The 24,005-nt window shown below is 39.6% G+C and overlaps 1 protein-coding gene across 2 annotated transcripts in view; it reads right to left on the bottom strand.

Moving 5' to 3' along the window:
- Positions 1 to 4,708: 4,708 nt before the first annotated feature.
- PDE1C (phosphodiesterase 1C) overlaps positions 4,709 to 24,005 on the bottom strand; it is a 519,825-nt gene continuing 500,528 nt past the window's right edge. For both annotated transcript variants that reach the window (XM_039251155.1, XM_039251156.1), the window contains 2 exons: positions 22,555 to 22,623; positions 4,709 to 4,878 (listed from right to left, as the gene is read on the bottom strand). In XM_039251155.1, coding sequence (XP_039107086.1) covers positions 4,709 to 4,878; positions 22,555 to 22,623 — 239 coding nt within the window. The remainder of the gene's footprint in view (positions 4,879 to 22,554; positions 22,624 to 24,005) is intronic.

Raw genomic sequence — 24,005 nt, 5'->3', positions numbered from 1 at the left:
CTGCTTTGGATTCTGTGTCTCCCTCTCTCTCTGTTCCTCCCCTGTGCTCAAACTCTGTGTGTGTGTGTGTCTCTCTCTAATAAATAAATAAACATTAAAAAAAAATTTTAAGAAAGAGGGGCACCTGGGTGGCTTAGTTGGTTAAGCGTCCGACTTTCACTTAGGTCATGATCTTGCGGTTCGTGGGTTCGAGCCCCGCGTCGGGCTCTGTGCTGACTGCCAGTTCAGAGCCTGGAGCCTGTTTCAGATTCTGTACCTCCCTCTCTCTCTGACCTTCCCCTGCTCACGCTGTCTCTCTCTATCTCTCTCTCCTAGAAATAAATAAAAAAATATTTAAAAAAATTTAAGAAAGAGTTAAACATATATTAGTACATATTAAAGTGCTTTAGACCTAATGAGTTCTGAAAAAATATTAACCAAATTTTACAATCTACTGTACTAGAGCAGTGTAATATAATTTCAGTTTTTAGCAGCCGTAATTGGACATAGTTGTCTCTGTTGTTACATTTACTTAATATCCTTTTACCACTGGGTCTTAAGTTGGGAATCTTCTTATATCCAGTGAGTCTAAGAGATGATAATCATAAGTGAATTGTTTCCATAATGGCTGGTTTCTAGGCAAGGTGTTTCTATAAGCACTGGTCAGCTGAACCTCTTACTCAGGTGTACAAAACAAAGTATGCCATGGAACATTCACAGAGAATCCACCTTGAACATTAAAATACACGATTGGATACAGTATTCTGTAGTTATTAGCACTTTTCATTCCCCAAAAACAGTTTTTCATTTTCTTTAAATATCAAAATGTGTAATGAATGTTCATAAATCTTCTAAATTAGTCTTTAAACAATTCCACCAGGAAAGGCCTACTATCTCCGTCTATGATATTGCAGAATCTTCTCTGGCCACAACAGGCCTCACTGTGGCACCTGAAGCTCTTCCAGGGTCAAGCCTGGAGCCAAGTCATTAATCCTTCACCCACCCCCAACTCCCAGGCCTAATACATCCTCACATTTAACTTAATTTGACAGACTCCCAATGAATCAAGATGTTGACCCAATAGGTTTTTTTTCTTAATTAAAGATGGATCAAAGAAAGTGTAATTGATCGAATGAAGTTGGCAGTCAATGGGAAAATAAATTTAAACTTTGCAGGTACATAGGTAGCCTTCCATCTGTCTTAGGACAGGGATCTTTATGGGAATCCCATACTTAAAAAATGGTGGTTATCAACCATCTCCACTTTCCCCCTCTATCTAACAGAGATTTGAAATCGTAGCAGTAAGAGTGCTGGAGAGCCCTCCCTACTTCAAAAGCTCAATGGATAAGCTCAGGGTAAGGCTTAACTGGCTTGTGGTAAAGAAGAGAGGAAGAGAAGAAAATTAGCATTCTCTCAACACCTATTAGTGACAGTTCTAATAGTGTCCTACCCATGTGAGGTTAGTATTACAACTAGACGGAAAAACAAAAACAAAACAGAATGCCTGGGGACTTATTCTGGCCACAAGTGTGGTGGGAAGAGGGACAGACAGATTTATACTGCTCTTTTCTTATAGGGACTGGTCCTGCCTAAGAATTGGATTATATTACAAAGAAAAAAACAATACCATTCTGAAGCTTCCATCAGTTCTCTGTGCTTGTAGATATAGGACCCGGAGTAAATGCCCTTTGTTTGGCAGAGTGAGTTCATACGCTTTACACGTGCCTTGAACTTGTGTGGGGTAGGGAGTGAGAGATGGGTTGCTCTGTACACTCATAAGAATTTAAAGTTCAAGAGGGGAGAAAGGTCTTGGTAGAAGGAGAAATCCAAGAAGATACAGGCAAAGCTGTGTCTAAGGAAGAAACAGGCATGAAAAATCCTCCACAAAGGGAGACTAGCTGATATCATTATTGGATTTTTAATTTACGTAGTTGCTCCTGCCATGCCATCATCCTAAACTATCGGGTAAAACTTGTTCTACGCAGTAGGCTTGTATTGGTTGAACTTCATAGACCTAGTAAGGGACATTGCTCTCAAACTCAAAAGCCTAACTTCTTTTTACCACACTACACTCTTTCTCCAAGAAATAATAGTGAATATTTCTTGATATCCTTACCATATGCTCAGCCCTGGTACTCCGGTAGGTGTTTCTACCCCCAGTGTGCCTGTTCTGAACCACTAACTATACAGCTTAGCCTGGAATGATATAAATCAAACTGATAGCACAAGCCTTTACCTACAGACTGGCTAGGATCATGGGTTACACATATTAACAAGTCAATTGATTGGATTTGTGGTATAGGAAGAAGGGGAGTTTAAAAAAACAAAACCTACCACCTATACAATCAGGAAGCCAAGTGAAAAGTTGAAGTTATGCTATTCATCTTGACAAGATACTCGGGACTGAATAGTGCCAAGGACAGGGAAAATCTAATGCTTTTCAAATGAATCCCAGAATTCTGAAGATGAAAAAGGTGACTCATACAAGAAAGTCCTTTAAAAGCGTCTTTTTATTTGCTATAAGAATATAATCTGGCATGTGTATACAATCCATCATGCAAACAAAAAACACACATGGTAAGTATCTTACAAGCAATGCGGAATCTCAGTATCTGTACATTTGTTCAATCAAAATATTAGCCAAAGCTGAAAAATAGCATCTTGGGATAAAAAGGAGCCAACTTTCTTCCCTAGGATCATGGCTTCTAAAATTGAGAGAAGTACAGTCAAGAAAGCAGAGCCACATTGCTATCTCAATGCTGAAGACTGAAAGTATTGAAGGATAGATGATGATCCACGTGGAGCAAGGAGGCCAGTACCTCATGGGCAGTTTCACTGTTTGGTTAATGGCTCTGTGAAGCAAGAACTAAAGCATCTGTATACAAACAGGGAGGAATTACCTGTTATGCTAACTTTCTTCAGGTGGAACAGACGCTCTGAGCCTGCAGAAGGATCTCTGTGCTCAGGCAGGTACCAAGCAGCGACTTAAGAATTACAATTGCTTTCCTAACAAAAAGTCACAGTGATTTTTCTTTTTGTATAGTAATTAAATGTCCCTGAAATACCATCGTAAACCATGTTATAAATAAATTACTCACTAGCATGATGGGCACTAAACTCTAGAGCTGGCTCAACTTGCATAACTGTGGTTTACCGGAAGTGAACTGTGGCGAAAGAGAGGAGAGAACTCTAACCCATTTACAATCAGACCCCAGAGGCTGTGACCATCAGCACACAGTTCCTTCTTTGTAAGGGTGCCTGGGAAGGTTTTTTTTTGTTTTTGTTTTTGATGTAGAATGCTAGTAATTACATCTGTTGTGCTCCTATTATTCACTGAGTTCAGCAATAACAATCCACACCTACATTACTCTCAATCTTCACCACAAAAGGCAGAGTGGGTATTATGAATCCCACTTTCTAGTTAAGCAAACTGAGGCTTTTTAAAGATTATGCCATTAGACCGAGAATGTGCAACTGGTTATCGACGGGACAGAATTGGAGATCAGAAGTCCCTGACAACGGACCTAAAGTTTTCCACTGCACCAGACCATTTCTGAGGGGATCAAAAGCTATTTCTGGCCTTGAAACTTTCCTTTCCATTTTGTGTGATTTTAGTCCCAAAGTAAAAACTCTAGGAGAGATTCAGAAGAGCTAAAAACGCTGCAATGAAGAGAGGAGAATTATCGACCACCATTCCATCAAAAGTGTAAGAGTAACTGAGATTCCAGAGGGCTCAGCTGTATGGCCTGCTGGGAAGACGATGTGAAATTTAACTTAAAGTATCTCCAACTTTATGGAGAAAAGTCTGCAAATAAGGGATTTAAATTAGGTTCAGCAACTTACACCCTACTGCCCCAGAACCATAAGTCTTCTCCTGGGGGAGATCTCAAACCTGGAGTCTCTAAGCCTGGGCATCCCATTGATTTCTAGCATTGTCAACTGTAAATGAAAGTAACAAATTAGAAGAAGTAGAGCCAAAACGTATCTCCTGTAAACTCTCAAATTTCAAAAGGTACAAAGTGAGGGTACCGAAAATGAGTCATGCAATGAAAACCAAAGCTTATGTCTTTATTTTAAACTTGTGTCTGCTCTGTGAAGCCTCAGTTCAAAATGACCTACCAACTCAGTCTTTCATCAGAGTCTTCTTTTCCCCCATGATCATTACATTCAGGAACGCAACTTTTATCTATAATGCATTTACTTTGAACGTTACATATTTACTTATATTTAAATATTATAATAATCACCATATTTAAGAAATGCACATCCCATGACACCGTTTTCTATTGTATTTAAAAACTGGAAAAGATGTTTTAAGATTTACATTTCTTAAATACAGTGATTATTAAACCAATATTCTTATGGGGCAAGTCAACTTCTAGGGACAAAAGAGGTGTCAGTGGGAGGAATTCCGTGTTTTCTAAAGAGGTTGCATTATTTAAATTTGGGGCCTAGTTAGACTTTGAAAGACCTATACAAATAAAATCCATATGAGACTAACCTCTTACTACTGGGGTCTCCATGGACTCCCAAATCCAGTGACGGTTGGGTCCATAACAACAAAAAGGGGGAAATCACATACAGCCTTCACTTTGCCTCCGTGGAGTCAGCCACGAAAGCACCAGCTCCCAAGGCCTCCAATGGTCTTGGGAGCGCAGTCCACTGTGGCTGGTGACCGCTGAGAGGCAGAGAAGCGGGCCTCTCGCTCACTCCCTCTCTTCCCCTTGACTTATTTTCTGTTCCAGTTATGTGAGATATTCTGAATCTTTTTCATTTTGATCCTCTGATCCAGCATCTTGTACCTCGCAGGATGCTCATCCGTTTTCTTTGGGACTGAAGGTGCGTAGGAGCTAGATGCATAAGCAGGGCGTTTAAAATGACGTAGAGGAGGCTTGATGACTGGAGGCCATGCAAAGGAAGACAGACAACCATTAGCCTCACCAATGACACGGCACAACCTGACTGCTGTGGGCAGCTTGCTCCCCTCAGACCTGTCTGTTCTCTTTAAAACCAGGAAACAAACCAGCGGGATCCTCACTGGAAATCTTACTGCAGATAGATGAATCAATACATTATCACCCTGGTCATTTACTGAAAATCAATAAAGACAAATTCCTAGAGGTAGACAATGATGATCCCAGAATACAAAGGTTCTTTGACAATGAATGAATGCAGGTCAAGAAGTGAGAGGGAGCAGTAGTATCACTTTGGGGAACAGCAAAGTAAACACAGGTGAGCAGAGTCATACCATGAATCAGCATTTAGCATTGTATGTAAGCTTTTAGGCTTGTAAAGTCTATTAGCACAATCCTGAAGTGCTAATAAAAAGTACATCTCTGAGAAAATACTTGCCAAACACACGTAGAAAAGTCTAGAATCCAAAATATTTTTAAGAACTCTTAAAATCCAGCAAAAGGAAATAAACGACCCAATTTACATAAGAGCAGAAGGTCTGAACCATCTCCTCACCAAAGAAAATATGCATATGGAAAAAAAGCATAGGAAAAGATGCCCAACAATTTATGTCGCTGGGGAACTGAACATTAAAAGAGCAATGATATACACCACACACCTATTAGGATGGACAAAATCCAAAACAAAACTGATGACACCGATTGCTGGTGAGGATGCAAAGTGACAGGAACTCCCATTCTTGCTCGTGGGAATGTAAAGTGTTAGAGCCACTTTGGAAGATAGTTTGACAGTTTCTTATGAAACTAGACATAGTTTTACCGCATGATCCAGCCATTCATTCTGCTCCTAGGTATTTACTCCACTGAAAACTGATGTCCACATGAAAACCTGTATATAAATTTTATAGAAGTTTATTCACAATGGCCAAAGACTGGAAGCCAAGAACTCCTTCAATTGGCTATCCATGTTGTAGACCATCTACACCATGGGATAATTATTCAGTGATAAAAAGAGATGATCAGTCAAGACTCATAAAGGCATAAAGTACTAGTTGATTCCTCCTCCTCTGCTCCCCTGTGCTCTGCCCCCCACTACCCACCCCACCTCTTCCCCATCTTGGTCCCACTGGAGAGCATTCTCTGTGGACAAAAGTGAATAAAGGTAAAATCAGGTTAAATGATAATCACAAGCAGATGAGATAGAATTAATAGGTAAAAGGTATGAAGGACTGAGCTGGTGCTTAGCCATTTCCTCAAACACTAGTTCTCAGTGAGGCTATTCTACTAACACTTAAAAGGCCAGCAAAGAAAGGTAATACACAGGTGGGTCAGCTTAAAGGGCTAAGATTAGGGGACAGATCTATCAAACAAGAGATTACCCTTGTGAAAACCAGTTTCACAGATCTCTTCCAATATAATCAAGCAAAAGATTAGAAACAACTTAAATACACAATCATAGGGGCTAGTGAAGTTCTGGTACTTTCTTAAAGTATACTACTGTGATACTACGGAAAAGTGATGTAGATGTCAATAAAAATAGAGGTTCATATAATACTGTTAAATCAAAAAAGCAGTAAATATAATCTAATCTCACCACTATAAAAACATATCAATATGTGCATAGGAAAATCCAGAAGAACATACATTTAAATCATAGCAGTGGTTATCTCCAAGTAGTATAAACATAGCTATTGTTCTTCAGTTGTGTCCATTTTCTAATTTTTCTATGATGATCACGGTTTAGTCACATAACTTTTGAAAAAGAAACATGGTATTAAAAGTTCCTTCCATAGAATCATACATCCGAGTTATTCTACAGAATCATAGGTAATAAAAAGCCAGCAAAACTGAGGTGACTCCAGGCTTTAATATTAGACATCTCTGAGAGCTCATAGCTGCGTATACTTTCCACAGTCTACAGACTGACATTCATTCATTGATGTCTTAGAGCACTTACGTGTTGCTGATAAAACAGTGAACAAAACAGATAGAAATCCCTGCCCTCATGGGACTACCATTCTAGTGACCCTTGCTGAAATTTGTGACTGCTTACAGAAGAAAAATGTATTCAGGCATAATAAGGGATGCTACTACTATCATATCACCCACGCCAACTTTCCCTTTTGAGTTAGACTAACACATAGTAAAGATGTTTAGCAAACGGTCCTGTAGTGACAGAATCATATACATGCAGAAGAATAGAGAATTTTTTTAAGACTTCACAGTGCTTAATTCCGTTTCTTAGGGTAAACAAGGGATTGCAGCACAAAACATTCTAAGAACAAGTGTAAAAACAGCCCTGTTACCCTGGAGAATGGTGTAGAAACAAGAGAGGGTTTCAGATTAAAAGCTGATTGTTGCAAGCGTCTGGGCTAGCTGATTTACTGCTCTTCAAGTCACAATCCCTCTCCATATTCATTCTATTTTTGCTACTCAGCATGAACCCAGCCAAAGTATTATTGAATTTCCCACTTCTCAGCATGAAGAAACATTTACCGTTTGCTGGAATTCTTTTTGTCTGAACAAAAACTCCTCTTGCCACTAGAGTCGCTGCAAATAGAGTTGAACCCGCTGATAGAGATCGGCTCCCCACCAAGACTGTGGAAATACTTCTATGCCTGCTGTCACCTTTACTCAAAATGTTGGAAAAAAAGAAATATTCATACAGTGCTGTTTTGTATGCATTGATTGCCTCTCCACTCTGTAGGGGGATGTGATTTGATGACAGAGCAAAACAGCGGAGCTAGAGAGAAGGGCACCATCTTGAATTTAATGGAGACCTTTGTTCTGGGATGCTGGCATAGTCTCCTGAGGGCCCTTTCATTTGTCTCCTGGCTATTCTGGAGATACTGGAAGAGGATCTGATCCTTCCCCTTTCATGACTGCACACATCCCACAGCTGAACCCACGCAGTAGTGTTAAAATCCACCTCTCCTTCCACCGAGGTAGAGAAGAACCAAAATGGGAACAGAATCCCCTCCCCTCCATATGCTTGATTATCAGCAAGTTGGACCTTTTTTCTCTTGGGGACATATTCACAAAGTCTGCTCTCATCTCTTAGCGCAATTTACTTGGAGGAAATGATCTAATTAGCTAATGAAGATTTGACAAAGGCACGTATCTCTGCACAGAGCCTGAACTTGGGAAAGTCATTATCTATATTACTTTCAAATGTGCTTAGGAAAAGAAAAGTGCATGACCAAAGTTAATACATCACTGTCCTTTATTTCACAATTGCACACAATATTTGTTTTTCATGAAAGCAACACTCTTTGAGGAGTTTTAATCCTCATCTGTTTACAACTGCTCTTTCTCATGAACACCATGGTTCTCCCAAGTTGTCTTTGATCTTCTTGCCTTCCTCAACCACCACCGACCTCTCTGTTCTTCCCTCTCTGTCTCTGTCTCTATTGAGACCATTTTGCTTGGTGGCTACTTTTCTTGTGGGGTGGGAGATGAGTATATAAAACTAGTCTTCAGAAAATAGATTCAGACTTAATCCTACATCAAAATCATAGAGTTGTTAGTTGGATTCAGGTATTGCTATGTGAAAGAGGGCTTTTAAAGCTCTTTAAGATCATGGAGTCTGGAGCCTGCTTTGGATTCTGTGTCTCCCTCCCTCTCTGTCCCTCCCATGCTCATGCTCTGTCTCTCTCTGTCTCTCAAAAATAAATAAATGTTAAAATAAAAAATTAAAGCTCTTTAAGATCATATTAGACTACTGTTTCTCAAAATACCCTTCAAGAAAGTTGTGAATATAAGAGGTATTATTGGAGGATGGGGAGGTTGCTTAGTCAAACTTAACCGGGTTAAAGGTAAACTACCATCTTCATGGTACCCCATCTTCTCAGACACCTAAATAATGAAGATGGAGCTATGTATTCATGAATCATTAAGAGCAGCCAATAGCATGTAGTTTTCCTCTGTTTTATTAGGCAAAGGAACCCCCTATAAAAGAGGCATCTCACAGAGTGTTCATGGAAAAACACTTTCCAAAAGACTGGGGTAATTCATTATCTTATGGCATCATATATGCTATCATAAATCCTGACCTCAGGACACCTTGTTGTTTTGCACTAAATGAAGGCAGGTCACAGAGAACTGTCACTAGTCCTCACCTGGTGTTGGTCCTGCCTAATCTCCACAAGCTAAATAACAATCTGTGTGAGAACCTGTCTCTCTTCTTTTGATCCACTATGACTTGACTGTGATCTTCTGGAACTACTACACTGAATGTCTGTTGCAGAGCACTACCTCTGATGGCAGCAACTTGGTCTACTCTTAGCTTCTGAATAAATTCTAATATTAGCACCTTTTTATTTTATTTTTTGATGTTTATTTGTTTTGAAAGAGAGAGAGAGCATGAGTCGGGGAGTGGCAGAGGGAAAGGAAGAGAGAGAATCCCAAGAAGTCTCCATGCCATCAGCACAGAGCCTGACTCAGGGCTTGATTCCAGCAACCATGAGATCATGTCCTGAGCCGAGATCAAGAGTTGGATGACCAACCGACTGAACCACGCAGGCATCCTAATATTAGCACCTTATTAAAATAAGAAGTGTTGTACATGTGTTTTCTGCTCTTTCAAAGAGAATGCCATGATACGACCTTTGAAAAAAAAGGACTATCTGCATTCACATTAACACACACACACACGCACACACACCAAACCAGTAAGATAAAAATAAATCATTTGTTGCCTCTGAAGTGTTGTTTTACATGAAGAATAAAATCCTACTTCCATACATTCCGTTTCTAAAATCATTGTCTATTTGTGGTATCTGCCTGAAAGCTGATAGAAAGCTCTTATGAAAATTACAAAAATCATTCACCAATTTTGAATTGCAAGGGATTAGAATCCTAACATCCATTGAGGATGAAATGATAAAAGAACCCGAGCTTGTGATTTTCATTTCAAGATTCACCACGGTAAAATAGTTATAATATCTAACATATATTGTGTACTAGGCACAATGCTAAGAATTTAACGAGAACTAGCCTTGAATCTACTCCACAACCCTAAGAAGCAAGCACTGTTATCACCTCCTTTTGGGTGAGAAAACTGGAGCTTAGAGAGCTTAAGCAACTTGCCAAAGCCTACACAGCTGGTGTGCAGGAAGTCTGGATTCTGGATTCACATTCAAGCAGCTCAACTTCAGAGCCTTCATCCGACATTTAAGATAACCTTGGACCAAAGTTCAGAGTAAGTTTTAGTAACTACCATAATAAGTTGAAAAAGTCACAATTGTATCTCATTTACGCTATCAATATTTGAGGTTATAATCTGTATAATATATAGGATGCTTGAACACCTTGTTAGTAGCTATAGTTACACTTCCCCCAAACCAAAAGCAAATCATCCCCTCGCCCTTAATATAATGTGTGGTAATAACTCAGGAAGGAATTATATAAAGGTCTTAGTTAACAGGTCTCTTAAATAACTGCTTTTGTCTCTTCCTTCACTTATGCCAGGTTGGAATGTCAACAGGAATTCCAAAAGTCTCGCCCCTGCTGATGAACAATCAAGCCAGACTGAGCTCCAGGATCTTGAGTAAAATTTTTAATTTGGTCGTTCTCACCCTGGCTGCATATTAGAACCACCTTGGGAGACTTAAAAAAATCCCATTGCTCAGGTTGTACCCCAGATCAATTAAAATAGAGTCTACGGAGCTTAGTTTGAGACTTTCGGAGTTTTTAAAGCTCTTCAGATAATTCCACTGTGCCAGAATTTGAGAACGACTGTTTTGGTCTCTCCAAACATCTCCTTCCTTATCTTCACGAAAGAAACAATAGTAATAACAGTTTGCACGCTGAAAGTGTTCTGTAAACTGGAGCCAGCTAGCCAATGTTGCTCCTATATTTTGATCACAAAAAAACTGCCTCACTGGGGAGGAGTCTTTTCTGCATCTATTAAGGCTGCTTGAGGTCTTCAGAATTATGCTTTTTTTTTTCTCTCCGTCTCTCCTGGCCACTACATCTTGTTCTTCCTGTTAGGTCTACCATGAAGACAGAAGCTCTGAGAAATGAAAGGCATTTCACTGTTGTTGTTGTTGTTGTTGGAGAAAGCAACTTTGTAATGCTATCATTTGAGAACTCGGAGACCGGCACAAAGAAGAGCCAACCCTGTGATGAGCCACTGTTTTCTAAATAAAACTAACACCTGGAAAAGCAAAGAATAATACCAGACAAGGAGGATTCCTGGCGTCTGATGGAGGGGAAGATAAGGGTGAGAGTTTGCCAGGCAGAGATCTAGTTTTAAAGCCTGCTTCTATCACTCCTGATTTTTTTCTTGGGCAAATCACTTTTCCCTGTAAACTCCGGGTAGGTTCCACATTTCTCCTCTGCAGCCCAAGTTTAACAATGTTGCATATTTCACAGGGCTTCTGCAAAGACTCAGCCAGACTGGGCATGTAAAGGACTTTCTACGGTGCCTGGCATAAAGCATGTCTTTGGTTCATGAGGACTTTTATTTCTATCATTGTAGTGATAGTGATCATGTCCAAGGGTAACTCCTGGAGGATAAAGTGGAACTAAAACACTGAACAGACAGAATGCCTAGAAGACTTCCAGGATAGACACTGCCATTCCTTGCAGGACTGATCTTGGGCTGGTAGTTATGGCGTTGCTCAGTCTGGAATAATCCGCCCTTTTGAGATAATCTGCCTGATGTTAGTTTATGCCTCTGGATTTGTCTTCTCTCTGAACACGTTCTATCTTCTTTTTGGGGCATCGTTTCAGATTATCTGGAGTTCCAAACCTGGTTTATGTGTCTGATTCTGATCAAGTCAGCCACATCAGCTAATCTGGCATGACTCAGTCGCATTTTGAAGGTGAGCTCATGCGAAAACATAAAATCAGCCCAAAGACTCCTCTCTATGTTAGCGGCATCTCCATGAAGGGCTGAGTCAAGCAGGGTTCTCCCTATTCCCAAAGCAGAAACACACACTTTAAAATTCTTAGCAGTTTGACTGAACTCGTTTTCAAAGGTGGTCTTTTCCTTAAAGGGCAAGTGGAAGATCTTAATTAGCTTCAGCAGTAAAACAGACTTGGTTCTTGTTCATTATCTAGGCTTCCCATGAGACATTTTAAAAAATGAAAGTGAAATAAAACAACCTTTTACAAACCCAAGGATTTGCTGCTTAGGGAGACCAGCAGCATGGTCTCCGACTTCTGTACTAGTCAGTGTTTGCACATCTGTTATTGCATCTGCCCCCATCCTTGGAAGGGGCCAAATTCAGTCTGTCTCTACCTCGTATGACTTGGGCGCATGATTTCAGTTTCCCATTAAACAACAGAGACGATGACACTGCAGAGAGCTGTGATGGGAAGGAAAGGAATCATGCACATGCAACAGCCAACATAGCACTGACACGTAGCAGGTGCTCCCTTGTTATCAGTTTCCATCCCTTCCTCAGATGAAGATCTTACAATTCAGGAATTAGCTGGAAGATGTGCAATTGCCAGGAAAATTCAGTGGCAGCATACTTTCTCAGTCCCCTCAGTTAGGGGACACAAAAGTCTCCTCAAGACACAAAAGCATTTTACTGAGGACACACTAATAAATGTGTGTAGAAATACAATTTAGTGACATTAACCCAGCTGGAAAATTACCCTTAAATCATGCACATTAGATGGAGTGTTGTCTAAGGTGATGATCTACTCTAAAGCTCTTCAAGGTATATTTTATATTAAAACTAAAATAACAAAGGCCATTACCTACATTTTAAAAGACTCTGGCTCTCCAAAGACTTTACCTCAAGACACTGAGAATACTAAATAATCCACTGGTTTCCTGTTTTCACCTCACAGAGTAAAGAGCACGAAAGCAGGAAGCCCACTGTCTGAGACGCTATCCAGAAGGAGCTGAGGCGACATTGCACGAACCAAACCACTACCTAGCATAGAATGATGACCGCACCAGCATTTCCAGGTCCCCGGAGGAATGTATGTCTGTAGGGAAAAGATAACCCACCTGGTTTCGTTGCCCTTCATCTGACCTGAAGCTGTTAGCTTCTACCTGCGGTTCTCAACCCTGGCTGAACATCAGATTACCTGGAGAGCTTTGAAATTTACTGATGCCCAAGCTCTACTCCCAAAAGGCTCTGAAGCAATCTATTATTTTAAGGTGGAGCCCAAACATCAGTATGTTTGTCATGTCCAGTGATTCTAATGTGTAGCCAGGTTGAGAAACACTGGCTTAGGTGCCAAGTTTGTTTTGAAAATAAGTCAGCTTATTCTTAGGTATTAAGGAATACCTGGGGTAGCTGGAAGGTTCTGGTCACTGCAGCATGAGTGTCCAACCCTTGGCCATCTGCTAAGATCTGTGACAAGACATGAAGCCATGAAAACCTACTTTGGAGAAATGTGGTGCTGGTATTACGAGAGAAGCATGGGTTTGGAACAGCACATAACTGGGTGAAGCTATTACTAGCTGTAAGATTCTAAGGAGATAAATTATTCTGGGACTCAGGTATTTTTGTGGTTGTCGTTTTTGCTTTTCTGTAAAATGGGAAGAATAGTAACTGCCTTGTATGGTGCCATGAGGATTTTAAAGGGGATGTAAATGAGAACGTATATACAGTGCTTTGTAACCTTGAAGACTCCCAGAGTGTCGTAGATATTTGATATGTGGCTACCATTATTATTACACAGCACAGGGATGAATGGCCATCACTGAGGGCCTTTTAATGGCGCCCTCCCTGATGGATTTCTTATGATAGCATAGAAAAGTCATATAATTCCCCACACAACTAGATGTTACTACATGAAAGACCTTACCAAACAATGAAAAGATTAATGAATTTATTTGTGGACATTTGGCAGAGAAACACCATTCTGATTTAAAAAAGACTAATTATCTAAAATATACATATCTATATCTATAAGGAAATCTATATCAGCTACCTGAGGGAACCACTTTGCTGAAAATAAGTGCCATTCTAAACAAAGCAAAAGCATCTAGCCCACATTCTAAACTACTTATGCAATATGCAAATATGGATGCTTGTGCAATCACTTTGGGCAACGCCTAACCATGAGCATGAAGGGGTGCTGGAAACTGTAGCCGGGAAGGGAAGTGTGGTTTAGACAACAAACCAGGATGGAAGGAGTTTCAGTCCCTGATTTCTAATCTCGATGTAATCAGGAAAGTCAGAAGGGCACTTTTGATTCTTAAGACTCTGCATTTATTGTGCTGAGGCGTAATAATTCTTGGAAATAATAATTGGAAGCCATTCTTAAACCACCGATGCCCTGGTCTTCTACAGGTTTCTTTATACTTTACCCTGCAAATCATTAATCCTGGCTACAAACCTCATGGGCATAGGGCCAGGGTGTTATGCACACTTGCATCCCCAGCTCCTAGTCACGGAACTGGTAACAGTTGGTACTAAGAAATATTTAACAAATGAGTAAACTGCTCTGTATCACACTCAGTAATCTTCATAAATCTCCCATTTACTAAAGAATAAGTGAATCACTTAGGAAACACACCAGCTGGGAAAGGTGACTGGAATCTACAGACCCTGATAGTTTCCCCTTGTTCAGCAATGTCCTGATACCTAGATTTGCTGCCCATTTTTGTTCCAGAAGAGGGTCAGCAAGTTCCTTAATTTCAAAGTCTCAAGTCTGAAGCCTGAACACATGTGCTTTACATAATTGCTACAACTCCAGCCCATTTCTACACTGGAATATGGAGAGGCACTGAGGCATGGTTTTCGAACCCTCTCCCTCTGACAAAGAGGTGAAAGAGGAGGAGCAGTTAAGTAAGGCAGGAAGACAAGCTCTCTTCTCTTCTGTTCAAATAATGGTGGGTTATTAAATGCACTGCAGCCTGATGATTTAATGATTCATGGTCTAATGTAATAAAATTATTATTTTAATTAATAAAAAGAAAGAATAAGAAAGTCCTCCCGCAAGGAGGAATCCTCTTCAATTTAGTTATTTGTTTTCATTTTGTTTGCCCCGGCAGGGTCAATGTATGTGAGCTGTGTGGTTTTAAAGGAGAAAAAGATTTTGGATGAAAGCTAAGTCTTTTTCTTGAGTTTTTTTTTTTTTCCCATCAATGTGTGTGGTTTTCCACATGCACATATGAAATGGGAAGTGTGAGGCCCAGTCAGTAGCTCTGCCCCTTGTTCATACCAACAAAGGCCCAAAGAAGACTACAAAGCTACATTTCACCAGGGTTCTAGAGCTCTGAAATGCTAAAGCAAGGTATAACAAATGAGCTTTGATCAAGACCATTGTGAGAATGCAACTGCCATCCCTCAGACTGAGCTCAAAAAAAAGAATTACAAAGAGAGCACTCACTGGAATCTTCACTTAGAAGACAGGGCAGGATCCCTCCACACTCATACCTGGGAAATTGACCTAATTTCTAGACAGAGCACAAGTGTGCAAGAAAGGTGGGTATAGTACGGACTATTTGACATCTGTCTTTATCCACTAGCAATGCAACTCAAGCAAAACACATAGGCTTGCCCTGCCTTGCTGCTGCTAACTTTGGGTGAGCTATTTACCCAACTATGCCTCAGTTTCCTGACTTGTGAAATGGAGATAATAGTACCTTCGTTAGAGGGTTGTTGTGAGGATTAAGTGAAGTAATACATGTTAAGAATCTAGCATTGTCCCTGATATTTAATAGGTCTGCAATACATACCAAAGCATTTATTGTTAAAAACCTGTATTAGGGAGATGAGAAGTTATTTTTGGAAGTTTACCACTCAATAACTTATAAAACACATAATGTTTTGTCCTGGTAAAAAAAAAAAAAAAAAAAAAAGGCATAAAGTTCCTAAAATGTCTTCCGACCTCAGAGCTGGTCAGTTCTCTTCTGAGGAATCCTCTGGATGGACGTTTTATCCGTAGTCCCCTAGAACAGGACACAGACAATGTCATTGCGAGCCAGCTGGCATCTCAACACACACACTCTTTCTACGTCAGGCATGGAGATTAGAAGCTGAGCTGCGTCTATTGCCAACACTACCACGCACGCCAGCAGCTGCACACACAGAAGCAATCAGCAATCTGCATCAGCAAATGGTGACAGTACTGTACCTTTCCATCTAGGGACCACTTCAGGAAAGTGATGGGACTGAGGCACCCTGGGGAATCTGCTCAGAAGCAAGTCACTGACTAATCTCCATCATTAGCAGTCATAACTCTGAATAGTGGTGAAGCTCCAGGCCACTCCTCCAGTGAGAGCCGACATCTCCTCGGCTCTCCATCATTTACAGCTCATCATGGAGCTTGACTGGGTTCTCAAACCCCAGGGAGTGCAGTTGAAGTTGGCTCTAGAAAACAATTGGCTGTGGGTGCTACTGCTTTAAGACACAGGAGTCACTTTGCAATAGATGTGCAAAGAATCAAGATGATGCCCCCAGAAGAGTTTCCCAGTGCGGGAGCTTTAGGAGGACCCCTTTGGTAATTTTCGAAACTACACAAGCAATTCCTTAATGAAATGGTCTCTGGTTGGCTTCTGGACTGAAGCATATTACCAGTAGAACTTTCTTCATATCTGAATCAACACCCATCTCTCCCAATTTGTTAGAAAGGAAAAAAAAAAAAAAACCAAACCATCAAATTTCTCTGAAATATATGTAAAATCAAGTTTTACATGAATGAAACCAAACAAAACTGTGTTAGAAGACAACCATATATTATTCACTTAAAAGTCTTTAATATGTAATACTTTGAGCAGACATAAAAGTATAGATAATGATATCAAATTCCCATGTATTCCCAATACAATTTAATCAAATCTTAACATTTTGCATATCAGTTCAAAAATTTATTTATTTTTAAAAGTTTATTTATTTATTTTGAGGAGGGGGGACGGACAGAGAGAGAGGGAGAGGCAGAATCTCAAGCAGGCTCTGCTCTGCCAACACAGAGCCCAACGTGGGGATTGATCTCACAAACCAAACCATGAGATCATGACCTGTGCTGAAATCAAGAATCAGACATTTAACAGACTGAGCCACCCAGGTGCCCCAGTTGAGATTAAATATCACAAACTGACTTGAAGTACCTAGTACACTCTTCTATAATACTTCTCCTCTCTGTCCCACACAAAAAGCATCACATAGAATCTGGTATTTATTAGCCCTGTGCATATGTTCACTAAATTATTGAATTTGTATGCATCTATTAAATATCTAATATTTTAGTTTGTTTTAAAAGATAATATAAATTGTATAGATGGTATACATCTTGTTGCAACTTGCTTTTCTTGTTTGACATTATGTTAAGCTTTGTTTGTAACTGCAAAAAATGTGAAACAACTATCAACAGGAGAATAATTAAATGTCTTGTGGCTCCTTTATATAATGGACTACTATACGCATGTTAAAATTTTCCTTTGTCATATGTTAGCAAACTTTCTGTGGGTTTTTTTTCTTAAAGATGTGCACTTAAAAGCAGGATAGAGCTGGATTTTGTTTTCCTTCTCTAATCAGATAATCTCTTGTATTTTAATACCAGAGTTTAAGCCATTTATATTATTGTTATTACTGATATTTTTGGACTGATTCTACTAATTTTGGTTTTGTTTTGGATTTGATTCTACTATCTAATTTCATAATCATTCTTTATTCCTTGCTTCCTTTTTTTCTGCCTTCTATTAAGTTTATACATTTTTATATTCCCCTTTTTGTTGTTGTCCAGTTTCTGACTTAGATGTTATAGGCTATATCTCAATTATTTTACTGATGATACTTTGTGTTGAAAAGTTACACAGTTACAAAGTTCTGCCTAGAGACAAAACAGGTCTTAGCAGTCAGTAGCTTTCTACTGAATAAACCTCCTTTCATCCATAGATTCTGTTTCTCATTTTAACACAAAAATTTGACATTATTTTTATGGTCACTAGTTACTCAAGTTTACCAATATTTTTTATTTACCTGTGTGTACACCATTAACTCTTGTATCTCACACTTTGCTTTGGGTTCATTTTTCTTCTTGGTGAAGTATATCCCTTAATCTTTCTTTTAATAAAGTCTGTGACTGATAAGTCATGTCACTGTATATGTGAAAATGTTTTCACTTTTCCATCACTCATAACTAATAATTGAGCTATTTCAGCTATTATGTTTTGGTTTATTTTCCCACAACACATGGGAGAATCATTTTCATTGTCCTCTGGCATCTACTATTATGAATGCAAATTTTGCTAGTTGGTGGTCATTCTATTATAGACAACCTGCCTGCAGTCTCCTTGAATATAACCAGCTTTTCATGGCATTTAAGATTTTTCTATTCTTGAGGCAATTTTGGGAAATCTTATACAATATCTTTAGATACACATTTGGTTTTATTTAGGTATGGCAAGTAAGGTACATTTTCCACCTAAATTGAATCTTTCAAAACATTTAACTTCTTCTATGCTCTTTCATTTCTTAATAAGATATAATTCATATACCATAAAATTCGTCATTCAAAGTGTACAGTTCAGTTAGCATATTCACAAGGTTATGCACACATCAACAATATCTAATTCCAAAACATTGCCATCACTACCAAAAGAAATCCCATACTCTTTTTTTAAACATTTTTAAAATATTTTTTATTTATTTCTAGGAGAGAGAGAGAGACAGCGTGAGCAGGGGAGGGTCAGAGAGAGAGGGAGTCACAGACTGAAACAGGCTCCAGGCTCTGAGCTGGCAGTCAGCACAGAGCCCGACGCGGGGCTCGAACCCACGAACTGCGAGATCATGACCTAAGCGAAAGTCGGATGCTTAACCGACTAAGCCACCCAGGCGCCCCAGAAATCCCATACTCTTGAGAATTCACGCCCCATTTTTCTCTCTCCCCAAATTTCTAGCAATCCCTAATCTTCTTTCTCTTTCTATAGATAAGCCTATTCTGGATATTTCACATAAACAGAATCGTATAACGCATAGCCTTTTGTCCTCTGACATCTATTAGCAATTTCACCTATTTCTTTCACTTAGCAAAATGTTTCTAAGGTTTATCCTTGTAGAATGTATCAATACTTTCTATTATATGGATATACCACAGTTGGGATTTTTAAAACTTTTATTTATTTTTGAGAGAGAGAGAGAGTGCAAGCAGGGGAGAGGCAGAAAGAGAGGGAGACACAGAATCTGAAGCAGGCTCCAGGCTCTGAGCTGTCAGCATGGAGCGCAACGCGGGGCTCAAACCCATCAACCATGAGATCAGGATCTGAGCCAAAGTTAGATGCTTAACTGAGCCACCCAGGTGCTCCAACATCTAGTTTATATATTCATCACTTGAACATTTAGTTTCTCTCCACTTTTAGGTATTATGAATAATAACGCTATGAATATTTGTGAACAAGTTTTTGTGTAAACATATCTTTTCAGTTCTCTTGGGAATACAGCTAGGCATGGAATTGCTGTGTCTTATGGTCACTGTATGTTTAACTTTTTAAGAAACTACCAAACTGTTTTCCAAAGTGGCTGCACCATTTTACATTCCCACCAGCAATGTACAAGGCTGGTAATTTCTACACATCATCATTAACTTGCTATTATTGTCGCAATTTTAGTCCCTATAGAGTAGTATCTCAATGTGGTTTTGATTTGCATTTCTCTAATGACTGAACATGCTGAGCATCTTTTCATGTTCCATTTGTATATCTTTTATGTCCTCCTACTAATTGGGCTATTTATCTTTTTATTGTTGAGTTGTAAAAATTCTTTATATATACTGGACATTGGACCCTTATCAGGTATATGATTTTCAAATATTTTTTTTCCATTATGTGGATTTGTCTTTCCACTTTCTTCATAGTGTCCCTTGAAGCACACAAGTTTTTGGTTTGAAAAAAGCTATATTATATATTTTTGGGGGGGGGTTAGGTGTCATAACTAAGAAACCACTGCCTAATCCAAGGTTGTAAGGATTTATCCCATTGACTTCTTCTAAAAGTCTTATGGTTCATGTTCTTTCACTTCTGATATGGTTCCTGCCCTAAACTGTGTTTGGTATCAAGTCTTAAGGACTAACTTCCAATATTAACTCTCTTTTCATCTGTGCTCCACATTGAGTTTTTCTTTCTCTTTTTAAATTCCAGTGACTATGTGTTTGTTTGTTTGTTTTTTTAAATTTCAGATTCTGAATTGCTTCTTTTGCATATCTCTGTTCTTATATTTTTCCCCACACACAATTTTATTTTATTGTTTTTCAAGGATTATTATCCTTCTGCTTGGCTTTTTGAGTATCCTTAAACATGATATTTAATTTATTTTATTTTATTAGAGAGAAAGGGGGAGGGGCAGAGAGAGAGAAAAAGAGAGAGATGCTTAAACAGGCTCCACCCTCAGTGCATAGCTTAATGTGGGACTCAATCCCAGGACTCTGAGATCATGGCCTGAGCCAAAATCAAGAGTCAGATGCTCAACCAACTGAGCCACCCAAGCACCCTTGAATATGATATCTTGAATTGCTTGAAAGTTTACACTAGGAGTTTGTGGTAGAGGCTTTTGAGGCCAGGGAGGCAGCATGTGGTATTCCTGACGTTGGACTAAGTAGTGGTCTGGCCACCGTAACAAGTGAGGTGAAGGGTGTCAGCTGGATATTGATGGTTAATTCTGTCAAATGTTTTGAGAACTCCAGTTCTGACCACTTGGAATTGTCAGAACTCAGAGCTCACAACACACAATTTAGGACGGTTCAAACTGCCACACAAAGGCCAATGACAAGGTGGCTGTGACACTGGCTCATAAGCCTTGGAAAGCTAGCAGGCCAGCAACAGGCCCCCAGCACAGGAGGCGGGAACCAGGTCCACTCTGCATATGACTGTGGATGTCCAGAATGATGCCAGAGGTGTCACGTGACCTAGGAATGATATAACCTCACAGAGAAAAGCAAACACCATCACAACACACGTTGTTGCTTAGTTAGGAGCTGTTTCCCCCCCTAATGTCTCCAGTCCTAAATGCACCAACACTACAAGCGGGAACAAGATGAAAGAGGCTTCCAGAGACAACAGAAACAAAGTGAGTACAGTTAGTACAAATTCAAATTTGAAAATGAGTCTTTTTCTGAAGGCAGTTGCTTTCTAAATAGTCATAAATGAAACCGGACAGTTCTCACTCACACACCCATTTACCCAGTCTCATAAACATTAATGAGCACCCACAGTGTGCTTGTCACCTTGAAAGGCACTGAGATAGTAAAAAACACAGTCCCACTCTTGGAAAAGCCACCTACCAATGAGTAAAGGCATTTACAAGCAAATCATTGTTAAATCAGTATTAATTATACCTAGATGATTTAGAAGGACCACTGAGAGGAATTATCCCAGAGGAGAAAAGGGTATAAAGAGTGTTCCAGGAAGAGTGATGATGGAAGAATGTTCAAGGGCTACTCAGTGGACACGGAGTCCAGTTTTTAGACTGTGGTAGGGGAGCTACAGGGAAGCTGAGGTTGAAAAAGCTTGGAATAGATTGGTAAAAGGCAAACAGACCACTACAAGTATAAAATAATATTACCTTTCTGGAAATCACTTTGACAAATAATATGCCAAGAACCTAAATATGTACATATTCTTTAAGCTAGTAAATCCTACCTGAAGAAATTCACACTTACAGACTCAGAAGATTTAGGTACAAGAATATGAGATATTTATAAAAACAAAAATAACATAAGAGCCAAATTTATCAATGAATATATAAATAAATTGTGGTATAATATGAAATACAAGTCAGTCACTGATATATTATTTAATATTTAATAACATGGGGGAAACATAATGTAATAGTAAATTTTAAAAGGGAAGAAACAAAATTCTATGTAGAATATAATTCAAATCTAGGAAAAGTATCTAATAAAGACTGGAAGGAGGGGCAATCTTGGTTAGCTCTCATGCTAGCATTATTAGCATTTTTCCTTCTTTAATTTTTATTATTTTTCAAATTTTTCAATGTCCATGTTAACCTTTTATGACCTCTACTTCCTCCCAAACATGTTCTTCCAAATTTCACTTATAAAAATTTAATTGTGGTAGAGAATGTAAGCCTACTCATGGAGACAGAATGACCAATAGGTGCCCCTCATGTTACATAGTAATTACACGGGCTCATCATGAATGCTTAAAATTTTCTGGTAACTGTTGGATGGTATCTGATACAGACCGTACATGACTTTCATATTTCTCACTAGTAGAGATTAACTATGAGTCAGTCAGTACTATGCTAAATTTTCTAGCATTATATCTAATCCTTATCATCATGTAGACAAAAGAGAAACAGAGTTCCAAGAAGTTGAATAAGCGTAGTGAGCTTGCACGATTTGAACAAGGCAAGGCTGGGATTTGAACCCAAGCCTCTCACAAAGGCTCACACTCCCTTCCCTGTACCATTTGCCTCTCAAAGAAGATCTTCCATAGCATGTCCAAATGAACATCAAGGAAGAACAAGATTCTACTCTTTCCATCAAGATTCTACTCTTTCCATCAGTGATCAGGAAAGATTATAAACCAAATATGTGTACATAATGTGTATTCCTGAAGCAATTTTACAAATGTTGATGACAGAGGCAAAGCTCTCTGATAATGTGAGGTAGGCTAGATAGACAAGGGGCCAGATTCCCAGTTTGCCGACCATCAAAATCAACTCCTGAGAAACCAGTCTTTTCTGTTCCCTGTGATTGCTAAGGTTACAGTGCAGTGCCATCTACTCACCTGGCAAGGTAAGGCGACTTGCAGAGCTAGTGCTTGGGGCTGGTGAGCCATGGGAGCGCTTCTTGGTGCCTGGGAAGAGGAGAAAAAAACGGTAAGGAGAAGTAGGATTGTGGACAGACTTGTCAGACAGGTAAATGCTCATCTGAAACATTATCAAATAATCCAAACATCTGGATCTGAAAACAACGTTTAGGAGAAGGTTGGGTGAGGTTGTGGGAACAGCATGTATTCCATGGTCCGGATGAGCCAGGAGCTTAGCCTTTACCTCTGAGCGTGTGATGGTTCTTATTCTCCTGGTTGACAGGTTGCACTTTGGAACCACCAGGGAAGTTTTCTAAAAATACAGCTGCCTGAGCGCCACCCCCAGAGATTCTATTTTCACTGTACTAGAGTGGAACTCTGGCATCAGTATTTTTAAGCCCCCCAGATGATTTTATGTGCATCCAGGTTGGAGAACTCCTGCTGTAGAAGGGAAAGTTCTAGATTTAGAATCAAGGAATCAGGAGTTTGTCCCCAGAGACTTTATAGGCTATTGAACCTCAAGCAATTAACTTGGTCTTTCTGCAGCTCAGGTCTTCATCTGCAAAATGAAGGAAATAACAGTGATGTCAAAGTGTTCTGGAGAGTATGAAAGGGACTACGGTGGGTGTGCACGTGCGCAGGAGACCATACTAATGCTCGGCTAGTGGGGTCCTAGTGGGGTCCGTGAGCTCCCCATAGCTGGCATCAAAACTTCCATGAGGATAGGGGCGTCTGGGTAGCTCAGTCAGTTAAGCATCAGACTCTTGATTTCAACTCAGGTCATGATCTCATAGGTCGTGGGTTTGAGCTCCACATTGGGCCTGAGCTGAGAGTGCAGAGCTTGCTTAGAAATCTCTCTCTCCCTCTCTCTCTGCCCCTCCCCTCCTCCCTCCCCTGCTCGCGTGCTCTCTCTCTCTCTCTCTCTCAAAATAAAGAAATGAACCAACAACAAAAAACCTCCCACTGGGAAAGGGATTATCTATCTTTGTTCATATGAACTGTTTCATGGGCCACGAGGGAATGACAAGGGAGACCCCAGGGTGAGGATCAGGAAGGAGAGAGAAAACAAAGGGAGGGCTGAGTTGTTGTGCAAAAGAGCATTTACATAAATGCATAAATAAGTATGTGTGTGTATGAGTATATACACACACATGTATATATACATTTTATTATATATATACATATGCACACAGACACGCATAGATATATACACTCACATATATTGTATATACAAATTTATTCACTCATTCATTTCTCTCTTTATTTTGTCATCCAGAGTGGGACAAAAGAGGCCTGGACGTCGGAACCCAGCAACATGGCAGATGCCTGGAGTCTGGGCTGGCAGATGTGCGAGAGAATTGTTAAACAGAAGATATACATGATTCACTGTTATTTCTGTTACAAGTCCCTGAACCTAGTCCAGCTTTTTG

This window comes from Hyaena hyaena, unplaced genomic scaffold, assembly GCF_003009895.1.
Source record: "Hyaena hyaena isolate Hyena2069 unplaced genomic scaffold, ASM300989v1 scaffold_387, whole genome shotgun sequence".
Classification (NCBI taxonomy): Eukaryota; Metazoa; Chordata; class Mammalia; order Carnivora; family Hyaenidae; genus Hyaena; species Hyaena hyaena.
This window is presented reverse-complemented; position numbering and strand designations above follow the sequence as displayed.